The sequence below is a fragment of the Lampetra planeri genome, chromosome 21, assembly GCF_965212315.1.
Source record: "Lampetra planeri chromosome 21, kcLamPlan1.2.h2, whole genome shotgun sequence".
NCBI lineage: Eukaryota > Metazoa > Chordata > Hyperoartia > Petromyzontiformes > Petromyzontidae > Lampetra > Lampetra planeri.
In genome coordinates this window covers 4,842,224-4,856,192 of record NC_136127.1, presented here as the reverse complement: position 1 = coordinate 4,856,192, position 13,969 = coordinate 4,842,224, and the positions used below count along the sequence as shown (strand labels likewise).

General features: G+C 40.6%; 1 protein-coding gene across 1 annotated transcript in view; it reads right to left on the bottom strand.

Moving 5' to 3' along the window:
* Window positions 1-13,969, bottom strand: part of LOC144724545 (IQ calmodulin-binding motif-containing protein 1-like) — an 18,771-nt gene extending 4,802 nt beyond the window's left edge. Inside the window, exons 1-12 of the mRNA XM_078603784.1 lie at window positions 13,747-13,969; window positions 9,948-10,110; window positions 9,288-9,417; window positions 8,033-8,126; window positions 7,081-7,180; window positions 6,178-6,350; window positions 4,578-4,684; window positions 4,097-4,206; window positions 3,360-3,502; window positions 2,279-2,427; window positions 1,636-1,770; window positions 691-847 (exon numbers count right to left, since the gene is read on the bottom strand). Of these exons, the coding sequence (XP_078459910.1) occupies window positions 691-847; window positions 1,636-1,770; window positions 2,279-2,427; window positions 3,360-3,502; window positions 4,097-4,206; window positions 4,578-4,684; window positions 6,178-6,350; window positions 7,081-7,180; window positions 8,033-8,126; window positions 9,288-9,417; window positions 9,948-10,110; window positions 13,747-13,873 (1,588 nt within the window). The 5' untranslated portion in view covers window positions 13,874-13,969. The remainder of the gene's footprint in view (window positions 1-690; window positions 848-1,635; window positions 1,771-2,278; window positions 2,428-3,359; window positions 3,503-4,096; window positions 4,207-4,577; window positions 4,685-6,177; window positions 6,351-7,080; window positions 7,181-8,032; window positions 8,127-9,287; window positions 9,418-9,947; window positions 10,111-13,746) is intronic.

The following is a 13,969-nucleotide window of genomic DNA, read 5'->3' as shown; positions in this document are numbered from 1 at the left end:
ACACCAAAGGTCATGTACTGCTGGTGCGGTTACCGTAATGCATTCATATGTCAGGCTCAAATGATCCTGAACCTGTGGTGGAATTTCCACATGATGGCAGGAGCCAGTCAATAGTCTAAGGAACCACTATTGACTTCTCATTCTCGCCTCGGTGGCAAGATGTTAACTCCCTCGCATGGTACGCAGGAGGTCGTAGGTTCTATCCAGACCCTGACGCCTATACATTTGGAGTTTGCATGCGTTACATTTACACATAAGAAACTTCCTTGAGCTATCATTTGTGGCCAGGTCGCTTCTTATAAAGAGCTATATAGCTTAATGGGCCCTACCTGGTAAAATAAAAAAAAACTGTAAAATTAAAATGAGTAAATAAAGTGGTAATCGGCTTACACTCAAGACATTGCAAGATCTTACAATTACAAAATTACAACACACCTGAACACAACTGTACCAAGAGACTTATACAACAGGGAAACTATTCTGTCTGAGCTGTTTGCTAATCAAGTGGATTATATGTACAGAATATTATATACAGCAGAAACATTATGGACAAATAGCATTCAAATCAGGCTAAGATAAAGGATAAAGGGAAACAACTCAATGCAGACAAGAGGGAAGTTAGTACAGAGCAGCACATTTTGTCGGTGTGGTTTGGTTTGCACGCACACACACATAAGGGCTGATACGCACTGGCAAGCAGCTCGGCTTGAGTATTAATCTGGGCGAGCGTGGCCGCCCTCCGCTGCTCAGACCGTGGGCCCAGTTGCCTCTGCAGCAGGAACTGTCCCAGCAGCGCCTGTGCATGGTTGTGCAGCTCACGTGCCTCCTCTCCATGCATTGGAGTAGCCTGGTGAGATAACCAATGTGGACAAGAGGTCAAGTTTTGATTTAAAGCTTTCGTGACTGCAGGGATTCATATTCTTGGCTCTTTCGGTAAAGTCAAGTAGAAGGGAAATAATAAAAAAGTAACAATATTAAACAATTATTCTTATTATTTCCCTTCTACGTGACTTTACCGAAAGAACCAATTATAAGAGGCCAAGTATTTTTAAGATATGTATGTTGAATTTCTTTTGCGCCGTACATAGTCAACCATGCTAATCGGAGGTGCAAAATAAAAGTCAACATTTTATAAATCACACTTTGCATGTTTTTGTCAAGTAGAGCAACTATATAGCCTTATAATTTGTACTCTTTGCTCATATAAACATGCAAAGCCATAACTATATTTAGGACTATATGATGATTTGAATATTTTTTTTGGTTCAGACACCAGATCAAAGAACGTCATATAAAAGTAGACAAAAGAGACCATTTGACATCAATATAAGGCTCCTATAAATGGTTGACATATATTAAATATCACTCATTGATTGATGAATAGTATATCAAATAAACCATTTTAGTTGCCATATATTAAATATCACACTCATTGATTGATGAATAGTATATCAAAGAAAACATTTTAAGGATGTCTTTACCATATTTAGCCAAATGAAAGACAATTTAATTATTTTGAAATTCACCCGTCAGTGACCGCAACGGAGTGAGATTTCTCGTTCAACTCTTTAACACCGAACCAAGGTATGTGTAAATAAACAGCAGTGGGTCCAGATAGGTTAAACCCAAGGGTACCGGGTGCTTCTGGATGTGCTCTTCAATGTGGGCGCGTAGTTCCATCCGCCGCGCATCGCTCATGCCCCTCCAGCCCAGTGAGCGCGATGATGCTGCTGTCTGCTGGGAATGCCGTCTCTCCAGGAATCTGCGCACCTGCAGCAGGGGACACATGGTAGCTGGTGCAAGGGCCACAGCCACTTGGTCCATAAACATTAAGGATTGAGTTATAATTAAATATAAACAGATTAAATTTCGATTTTGGTTTCATTCAGACGCTGTCTCCCTGACAGACCTGGTCTTCACCTGAGGACGGCTGCTTGCGTTGTGGCCGAAACGTCGTGAGAATTATTTTATTATGTTTTATTTTTATTATTTTATTATTTCCCTTCTACGTGACTTTACCGAAAGAACCAAGAAGATAAACAGATTACTTGGTAAGGGAATGTATGCTCCCAACCTTGAGAATAAAAGTTCAAATCTCAGCTGGACCCATTCTTTTGGTGATGCTACACTCGTTGTTTGGAATTATACAGTTGCTGTCCAAGAGAGCGAATTGGTCACCACCACAGTAACGTGGGAATTTCTACCACCAGCAGATTATAAGATACAATTAAGAAAACATGTAACTCTAACACAGGCTGACACGTCCATGTATACTCACGGCTCTCTGAATGGTAACGGCCGCCTTTGCTTGCAAAAGCAGTTGCCGGTCTCTCCTGAATGCCTTCCGTAATTGAAATCCACGCCATCGTGCCTGAATCAGTACGGCAGCGCGGGTCGCCTCAAATGCCAGGTACCGATCCATCTCGTCTGTGATTGGGTACATTCAGAGTGAGTAAAATAAACATGGTGGCTCAGTGACACTCAGCATCATTCTAAGCCATCACTTGACTCTTTAATAATAATGCAAATTTACATGGAAAATCCACATTGAATATGAAAATTATTCTTAACGATGGACCTGCAGTGGGACATTTGGCCAAAGTCATTGCTGAATGTGGACACGTGGGACAAAACTAGAGTACCAGAGAAATCTCACTCATACAAGAGGTAACATTCACCACAACCATCTCCTGTCCATTTTGCAGCCCTGGGCCTACAATACCTGGACAGCTCTGGTGGTCCCCTATCCAAGTACTATCCAGGCTCAAACCTGCTTGGCTTCTGAGATCCGAAAACATCGGACACATTCAGAGTAAGTACCTGGGTTGTATTAGGCAATGGCTCTGGGATAAGGCCATGCTGCACTATGGCAACCATGAGAAGGAAAAAAAACAACATTGTCTAAACAACCTTCATCACGTGGACGGTGAATCAGAGAGACTGGTGGGTTGGTGGAACCCTGACGGGTTGGCCATAAAAAGCCGCCACCACATTTAAGGCTATCTACTTGCCAACCTGCAATAGTCTTTCAATCGGACACGTCCACTGCCTGGCAAGTAGATGCTCCTACCTCCACTGTCCTTCCTGGCCTGCCCCATCTCCAAACATGCAGCGCAGGAAGACATTTAGTGATCTGAGCCCAAACTAGGATAAACCACGTCTGTTTGTTGGATCCAAGGGCTTGCTATAAGGGCTGTCGTGGATATACCTCAACTAAAAACGTTTCGTGTTAAGTAGGATTACATACTAATCCAGTTAAAACATGCTCTTTTAAAAGACTCGTTTTAAGAAATCGTCTGTGGTTGGTGCAACTGTCAGCCTGTGATTGAGACATTACGGGCAGAGTTGTCATAACGTACTGGCTGGCACAATTTCCAGGAGGAGCAGTCGACGTTGCCGGGAAGTGCGCATAGCTCGCTGGCGACGTATTATCAGCTCCTGACGCAGCTCTTCTTGTTGTTGCTGCTGCTCACTTTGTAATCGCTCCTTCTCCCGCTTCTGTCTGCATCAGCACGTATTGTTTCAATCACAATTATTTTCGGTAAATTCCCCATATTGGACAATTATCGTGAGAGCTATACCCATAGAATGAGTCAACAATCTGTGCTTTTGGATAAATTGCACATTTGAGGTTAATGAAGACTGACCCAATCCATGTTTTCATTGTGACTCAATGAGCCAAATTTTGAGGTGGTTGGAAATATAACATTCACCAGACCACACCATTGCTCTAAGTTGGATTTTAAGTATTTTTAAAATCTAACTTAATATTTCAGGGTTTTTAGTGGAAACTCATTTTCGACTCAGCCTATAACCTTTTTGCACTAATTTGATAAGTACAACTTTGTAGGAAGTCAACAGTGGTTGTGAAATAAGTTCACTCATCCTCACTATAGGAATTGAGATTTTTTTTATCACCAGTTCAGAGATATAAAATAGGAGTTGAATGGTTCTCCATTCTCAGTTGAGAATGGCAGGCTAAGAAAATATTTCTTTATCAACAGTTTTAATTCCTGATTATTAATATTTCACTCAAATATGCTTGTTGGTTAGAGCAGCAATGTAACATATACGTAAATTACACAAACATATGTACCTGAAGCTTCGCTGCAGATATGTCACAGCGTGTGGAAGTTTCTTAAGCCTGCACCTTGCACGGTATGCTCTCCACGCACTCTGCACGACACTTGCTGCTTTGTGTAAATGCTGAAACATGAATATCAATATGTATGAAAAGAATGGGTGTGCTTGATTTAGGAACTCAGCAGTGAAGATGGATTCACCGATGATACATTTTGATGAATCATACATTCAATATTGCAGTCAACATAATACTGAAAAGGCAATTGTCTTGCCTGTGGAGACTCCGTGGAACATTCTGAAAATGACAAAGGTTTTTTGCTCTGTATTTAACACTCTCAAGATATTTGGTATTTAATTGTAGAAAAAAAATACATAATGCAAAAGTATAACATTCGTGTATTACTATAAAATAAGGTGGCATGCATAATTGCAATCCCAATTTATACCTGAACAGAAGCAATTTATGCTTCATTTAAACAGAAAGTTGACAATACCTGTAATTCGGCCTGCTTATTAGAACCGGCACTCAGCAGATCCAGTAAACGGCGAAAGTCTTTCTCAAAACCCTTGCCAATCCACATGTTAAGCAGCAGTTGCAAGCCTTCCAGAAAACACATCCACCACAGCGAGATGTACATTGGTACCAACATGACACCATATTGGCAAAAATACATATACCTAACTACACATTCCCGACAATTAATTTACATGAACCTAATGATTTTATTACCTTATTAAACAATTTGAAGGTTAAAAAAATCAAGAGAATCACATTTATATATTCAAAACTTGGCATATATTTTAAAAATGCATAAGCAATTCAAATTACATAACCAGGATGCACGGTTAGTAATGGACCATTTATTTTAAATCCACCTTGGTGTTTCCAGACAGATAACTATAAATCAACCATATGTTTAAAAACATTATTGTGGACTTTTTCATGAATCCAGATTTGTATATTCATGTTAATAATCTTTGGATGTATAGGGCACATAATTTCCGCAGCATCTCAAAGCACTTTTCCTTTAATGTTATCTCAACCATTCAAAGGAGGCACCCAGTAACAGCTGTCCAGCACAAGGTGATTCAGCACTGACCTACACAGGTGAGCAGTCTTCCAGTAGAGGTCTATGTTGATATTATTTTGCCAATTAAACATTTCGCAATTATCGTTTTAAATTTGGAAAATGAAGCAAGCATGCACACAATTTCCATGTTATCCAAATTCAGTAATATGGGATTACAAAGCACACGTTTCGACATGGAGCAACTTTTATTTATGGATGAGATAACACACAAGTGAAGTAAAACACAAGTGTGATGATATACCTCTGCAATGAATACAAAATAGGGAAAAAAATATTTGATTCTACAAAAAATCTAAAAGGAAAAGTATATCTCTGCCTACACAAGCATTGGGGTAGTGTGCTTATCTATACTGTCAGCCCAGTGTGAATGCTAAAAGTTAAACATTCATGATGGTCGCCGGTAAGCCTATATGAAGACCACAGCTGAAAAGTGGTACTCAGTGATTTGACCCAGGAGACATGTTGATTCTTGACTTGTAAATGTTTGATTGAGTGCTTTAACCAGAGCACTTGGATGGTTATATAAATTAACCGGCCGGTGGTGGTGCATAACGATACTGAACCTATCTACGTGCCTTTACCGAAAGACCCAAGAATATGATACTGCAGCACTTTTGAGGCAAGGGGTTGTGGAGTGCACACAATTTGCAAAGCTTCCTTTCTCCATGGGCGTCAAACCCTGGCCTGCCAGGAAAATGTGGCACAAAGTGCAGACAAATATCATCTGTCCCCTGTATGGGACAGTGTTGTCTGTTCGCATTGCAGGTTTTCTCTGGGTGCTGGGGTTTTCTCCCACATGTATAAACACTTATTAATTAAATATCGTAATATATAGAGCACCGCAGAGTTTGGGCAATTGTTGGCACCGGTTCACTGGCTGGCTGCCTTCAATCTTTTTTGTTGTTCCTCAGCATTGTGAGATGCAATTTTCATGAACAACAACACTATATGAAACTAAACATCATTATAATTTAAACACATGGATAAATTACTGAGCTCTTACCTTTGAACCTGGTGCTGAAGGATGCTATTATTGGATGGTGGGACTCAGCTATACACAGCAGTACCCTTGCCACCCCGCCCCCTAACCGAGGGTCAGAGGTCACAGCGAGCTTGTATACTAGTTCATCCAAAATTGCATTCATGGTCTTTTCGTCCACTTCACCGACAGCTCCCCTATGATGAGCAAAGTAAATTTTTATAAGAAAACATTCAGCACAAGAGCTTAATGAAGTCACGTATTTTGTAGATGCAATACAATATATGGGAGAGGTTGGAGATAAAAAATGATTAAGCATATCAATTGACACAATGTCATATTTTATATATCTACGTCATAATTTAACATTGTTAAACTGCATTAAACTATGAAATAGAATGCATTGGCAGCACTTTAAGGATTGGACATTATTTACCACCACTGCCATTACAATGCCTTTCAACTGAAAAATATGCAACAATCTCATGATTCTACCCTCACATATTTTATGCTCCCTTTCCATATACTCTACAGAATAGTCATTGTTAAGGTCTGAATTATTTTCAGCCTCCAAATGAACGCCAAAAGTAAAAATGTATCCCTGCTCAAATTAACATGGCAGCATTCAACTCCACTTGTAGCACTAAACCAGTGGTGGAAATTTCACATTCCAATAGCTAAATCAAGCCTCTTAATAGGACAACTGCATAATTCTGTCAAAAAGGTGCAAATGTTGCTGACCAAATGCATAATAGGTCATATCTACTTCTGAGAAAGCTGACTGAATTTATATATCCATCTGTGTGTTACTGTGGAGTTGAGTGCTCTAACCACTGTCACTCAGATTGCTGTTTGCTAATGACAGCAGACGTATAGGACTTTCAGCATGTGCTTCACGGTAAAATAATCAGTTCACACGCTCCTTGCCTGTTGGTTCGCAGGACATTTTGAATGAGCGACATGGTGGAGCAGGCTGTGTCTGTGTCGTCTGTGATAAGCAGCTGTTGAAGGTGTTCAGACTTGAGTGCTGAAAGAGATAACAACATCCCACAATATCTGTTCTTAATGTCATTATTGGTGAAACCACATAGGTCGCCAATAATAAGGCTGACATCATTAAAATCTTGGTCTTGAACAGATATTCTTACACTTACTGGCTCGGTGCTAACCGGTCCCCTGAGCCATGCACTCGTTAACTGTTAAATGTTTCAAAGGCTTTTAGTCTGTAAAGCGAACACAAAAGTTGCACTGGTGCTTTTTAATGCATGGTGCATGATGTCAGTTAATCAAGCTGAGGTCATGGAACTTGCTGTGTAAAATAATTGTTGCAACCTGAGAAAACTGTGTTCACTTTTTCACTTGTTCACCCCTAAGGCACTGGATCAAAGCCATTATAGCTCAGTGCACATTTGACCTCTACATCACTCAGCCATATATTTGTAATATAAGTGTGAAGATTGCCTGCAGAGATGTAAGAAAATGAAGTCTATGTTTATAAAAGTAATTGTCTATTGACTATTGTATTTAAGAGATTTTAACTCCATAACAATAACTGCCTACTTTACATGTTTTCTTCACTCAGACCTCACTGCTTACTCCTAATGAAGACTTCATATGCTTTCCAATACCCTTTATCAGCCATCCAAAACTATATTTTAAAAATGTTGACTTAAATATAAAACTATGCAAGTGGTCATGTTTTAAATAATGTTGTTGATGATGTAACATTAAAAAGTACTTGTGAAGTAAATAAGTCATTACATATTTTGAGACGTATTCTTCCTTGTGTTTTTTTTTAATTTGAATTAGCTCAGTAACCAAGTTGGGGTTGTCAGTGGAAACAAGATAGGTCACATTGTATCTTAACAGATTGACTCACCCCTTGAAGTAAGCTCAATGTGGCCTCCAAAGAGCCAGCAAATTGAATCCACCACACTTTGAAAGTTACGTAGAAAACCATTCTTTTCTTCTTCCTGGGTTAAGAACAAATTTTAACCTGTGTACTTTACATAAACAGTGACACTTACAACCAGAACCGGCCCTAGACCTTTGGGGGCCCTAAGCAAAATTTGGTTGGAGGCCCCTTTGATGTATGATTTTTTTCACCCACTAGCTAGCAGTGACTCTAGGGGGCCCTCTGCTGGCCACGGGGCCCTTTGCAATTGCAAGGGTCGCTTAGTGGCTGGGCCGGCTCTGCTTACAACACAATTATTTCATTATATACGAGGATAAAAATATATATATCAACTACACACTTGAAGTCATGCTTCAATTTGCTCAAAAGACCGATTTAATAATTTACAAACTGAGTTATTTTGCATTGAATGAGTCATATTTGTGTTATTGCTAGTATACAAGATTAAAAACAATGTAGTGCATTCCAATAATCATTAGATATGAGAAACACAGTTTCTGATTATTCTAAAATGTTACCTGTCACTGCCTGTGAATTTGCAAATGACCTATATAGGTACAATGACACACTTTTAACTTGTAAAACCAATTTTGCAGACATTAACCAGATATTCCAGGAGACAGCTAAATTTTTTTCTGGTAGCTGCATTACAAATTAGATAACTGTGCTTCTACCATCTTTCCCTTGAACTACCTCTCCTATTGTTACATTCATATATTCTTCTCGTCCCCATTTCTTTTGCCTTGCTTAAAAGAAAATGACATCTTATTGAAGTTTGTATTTTAAGGATATACATATCAGTTGTTTTATGAACAGTATTTGTTCACTTAGTGCCGTGGTGCTAATGGTTAGCACACTGGACAATCCAGAAGTAACCGGTTCGATCTTTCAGTAAGTTGAAACAATGATGCAAGTTTCTTAAATCCCCCCACCTCTGTCAACCCAGCATGTTTAAATATGTATTGCAAGTTATTCGGTCTGCAGTTTGTGCGTAGTGTGGTAAATTGTGGGTACTCCCAACTGTTGCAAGACATCTGACAAGTGTAGAAAAGAAGACCAATATATCCTCTCGAGCTGTTCTGTAGAACTCCCTCTCCTTGACTCCTTTCCACCAGCAGCGATGTGAGAAAAGTATTACAGGGCTGCAGATTTATCTATAACTTTTATCCATATGCATGAATAAATACAAGCACACGTGTGACAAAGGTGTGTGTGTGACCTTTCGCGCATGCAGCATGCGAGCCTGCAGGCGGCGTGCCAGCAGCAACATTCCTTCCAGCGCAGCTGGCAGCACCTGCGAGTGGAACTCCTCGGCGTCTGTGAGTGGCTTCAGTCCAACACAGCACGTACTGTCGGCAGAATAAACCATTACCCCGATGACACTTGTTGATAGGGTCTGGGGCTTGCACACTTATGATGACACTAGTTCACTTACAAATCCACATTAGACAGACCAGCCTTATTACAACTCCACAATAGCTCAGCTATGTCCCAGGGAAATAACATGAGACAAGATAACATCTGACGCAAAAAGCAAGGCCTTAATATTGTACACGTTCATGGGAAAGCATAAGCCAAAAACTTATATCCTTCATCTTTGATGCTACCGTGAAACATACAAATATTTAGCAGGCTAACATTTTTCATAGCAGAGATAGTGTAGCCGGTTTTACTTGCAAGTGGAGACCACCCTTTACAATGAGGTACCTCAAAATTAATGGAAAGTGGTCAACATGCTAATATAGACTATGGTAATCAGGAATGGCATTTGCAATTTTATTGACTCTCAATATTCATTGTTGCTAAAGAGGGTTTATGATACTTTAGTGACAATTTGCAATGAGGCTGTTCATTAATAATGGACATAGAATAAATTCACCTGAGTATTTGAGCAATCTGGGCAGCAACAGGCCACCCTTCTTGTGTACGTGAGTAGTCTTTCTCCAGGACTAATATTAGGTACTGCACCAATTCGTAGTACCATAGCAGCTGCTTGATGCGGCCAGACTCCTTGCTACCAGCTGGTGCACTGGCCAGAACATCTGCATTTTCACAAGACAAACATGTCATTAGAGGCCATCCATTGAGTACGTACGCAAAAATCTGTCAAAACTTGACCCCTCCCTGTACGCACGGGTATTTTTTACACCCCCCCCCCCCAACTGCGTACGTATGCTTGACGCACTTCCCCCCCGAATCCTATAGAACGGCCAATATTTAATCCACGCAGAAACAATAAAGGATTAATTATATTAACCTGTTTAAGAAAACAGATAGTCCACCACTGGACTATCTAACTCATTTGAAGGCCAATGTAGACAAATTATTATCGAGGCTTCACCCCCCCCCCCCACCCCGTTTCCTATGCATACGTACATTGTCAGTAGCAAGCGTACGCATTTGAGTCAACCCCCCTCCCCCCTCCATGCGTACGTACTAAATGAAAGGCCCCTTACTTATCATTCATATACTCTACTTGTATTTAGTTGTTTTACCAACTGTGCCCATGATAATAATTAAGCTCTATTCGATATACAGTACTGGAGGCTCCCACTAACAGCTGTGTGACAATAAGAAACAATAAAATAATATCTAGTTGGGCGTCACTGCAGCGTTTTATTAAGAAATATCTTACAGCTCAAACCTGATGCACCATAGCTGTAACATAAATTACTTGTTGATCTCTCAGATTCCACTATTCATACCCAAGAGCTAGATATGACTTAACTGAAAACACATAGCAAATGATAATAACGAAAAATGAATCACTGGTGATTTGCCTGGACCACCAAGCCCACGTGCACTTGAGTACCATTACATCTTGAACACAGAATCTGAGCAAACCAGTCGCCTATTACAGTTTATGTAGTTTTTATATTTAACAAGATGGAAAACCGCAAATTCTTTGGAACGCAGGGGGGTGTTTAATAGTGTTGGCAAACAGCCATTACAAATGCTGTTTCCGAGTAGAAATCATTTGTAATATATCATTTTAAATGATATTTACACTGGAGAGACCCAATGAGACATCAACTTTTCATTATTTTGCAATGTCAGTCTCCCATAAAATACAAACTTGACTTTGTTTAAGTTCAGTAAAGGCAGTTTGGTCAAATCACATACTTAAACATCAGGATTCTGCTATTCGACCATTAAAATAAAATGTTATTGTTTTCAATGTTTATGTAATAATGATCGATCAATGATGGCTGTTGTAATCTGCGTTGAAAACTATCACGCTAAAATATTGAGAAAAAATATTTATTTAATTCCAACTCCAATTAGAGATGTGTTCTATGCTGGCTAAAAAGTTCAAATTTTATTCTTTATGGGGATAATTGTTTTTTTTTCCAATGAAGATTGGCAAACCTTGTTTTCAAACTCGCTTAAATATAATGAATGGTGTTCCACTGCCACCTGCTGCCTAAATATAAACACACCCTATAATGTAACAATTTAACGCGTAGCGGTGATGAATATTATGCGTGCGAAGAGCACGTGGATTATGAAAAAAAAAATCAGACATACTGTATTGACAGAAACGTTGTCTTGAGCAGAAAACTAAGTGAAGGAATGCCAGCCCAAGGCGAGAACGCGCTTTAGAGGATGACGATCACGGAGCTGGATTGATGAAGATGATGACTGCGCAGGTTGGCGAACAGATGGCATGTGGAGTGGCTAAAGTTCCTCCGGTGATGAGTTTACCTCTTGTTCCATTGCATTTTTTTTTACCCTGCATTACTTTTATTGACAATACGGGGTAAATCGCATGTCTGTGAGAATATTTGTATGCTTAAAAAAGAAATCCAAGGAGATATGCCAGTCAAGTTAAAGGTTAAATTTCGACTATGAGATCTCTTTTACCAGTGGCAAAATATGATAGTAGGTTTTTACCCTTTTAACTGGTACAAAACTGACACCTTTATTCAAGGCATCATGTTTGCAATGACACCAGAAGGCCTTCTGGTGTCATCTGGCCCTACACCAATGGGGACTAGGCTCTAAAGAAAGCCGTCTCGGGTGTGGGCCAATCAACTTCAAGGACAGTGCATATTATCATCCTTATCAGAGTTGCTTCTTTTTGTTTGCTTTTTTGACTACTTGTGTTGTGGTCATTGCAAACATGATGCCTTGAATAAAGGTGTCAGTTTTGTACCAGTTAAAAGGGTAAAAACCTACTATCGTTAAATTTCGACTTAAAGCTTTCGTGACTGCAGGGATTCATATTCTTGGTTATTTCGGTAAAGTCACGTAGAAGGTAAATAATAAAATAAAGCAAAAAGAATAAAAATAAAACAATTAAATAAAATACTTTATTTTATTTTTGATTGTTTTATTTTTATGATTTCATTATTTCCCTTCTACGTGACTTGACCGAAATAACCAAGAATACAAGTTAAAGGTGTTGCCCACTTAGTAGTAGCAACCACGTGGGGCACACCTCCGTCAGCAACCTTCGTCCGGTGGGAATCACCACGTGGCCATCGCAAGAGGCAAGCCAATCCATACAGAACGACGCCCAGTGGACTTCGCACAGGGTGGTACTCGTTTTATAAACCCCTAATAAAGGGATAATAGGTGGAGTCCACCTTCTAACCACATCACTCCACGGCCGTATTGCAGTAATAAGACGAACATCAATCAGAGATCGAGTTGACCCACCATCATTTCTACGTAAAGAAAGCGGTGGTCTTCTGGTGTTATAGGCATTTGGAATTGGCTCAGGGTCCATCAACGGCGATAGCAATGGGTGTCCTGGTAAACATTCAATTGAGCAAATACACTAAATGTTTGTTTCACTTCGAGCGCATTTGCCACCATTGGTGTTACAGTCACAACTTTACTGTTATTGCAATTACTGCAGGACCATTGGACCACGTGCTCCTCATTCGGTCTCCCGGTGTTTCTAATCCAATCATCTTATCATGCTTCTTTGCGCGCTTTACACTTCGTGCTCACAAGAGCCGAATGGCTCACAGGGCTATCTCCATACAGTATATATATAAAAAAGGCAAAGTTGAGAATATGTGTGTCTGTTTAAAATGTTTAGCGTACTTCCCGACATGCACCAAACTTGAAATTTGCCATGTGGGTACTTTCCAGACTGCACACCATGCAAAAGTTATACAAATACACTTTAGTTTTTTTTTGGGGGGGGTGGGGAGCTCAATAATGCATCAATTTTTTGCACGCGAAGTGAACTGTGACGTCAAATCTGTCACGTGACCCGCGCACGTGGAAGCGTAACGCATTGTAGTGTAGTGGTTCCAGCGATTATTTGAACCGGTCCTGGGCCTCCCCTAGGTCGACTCAGCCTCAAACGAGTAACTAGTGTTGTGTGTGAACATCGCCACTGGGGAGACAAAGGCGGCCGGGCGTGGTGGATCCAAGTCCCCGGGCGAAGCCGGGGTAGTACAGCTAGTACCTAATAAATGAACTGAACACCTTTGAAGATGACAGAGGTTATTAATGAGAGCAACAACAACAAGCGGGCTTGTGCTGGAGACGTCGCGGCTCGCGACCGAGGGGTCAAGAACAATAACAGAACGGCAGCCACGGCATGGAACGCATCGCACACAGCAGGCACAGATGGAGCGATGCAATCAGGATTGTGAGAGATGACGGCGTAGTTGGTAGCGTGCAGCAGTGGACTGAGCATGGCTGGTGATGGAGGAGACCTTGGAGCTGGAGGAGCTCCCTGGCCACGTCTCCGTCGGGCGCGTCCGCCACCCGCATGGCCACGTCCAGCACGAGCGCCTCCACGGGGTCCGAGGCGCCCGCCTTTGAGCCTTCGCCGTCAGACATTTCTGTTTGAAGTTGATTTTAAAAGAAGAACAAACTTAAAAGAGGATAACAACAACGATAACAACGCATTGAGCCACGAACAAACGCGACGTAAAT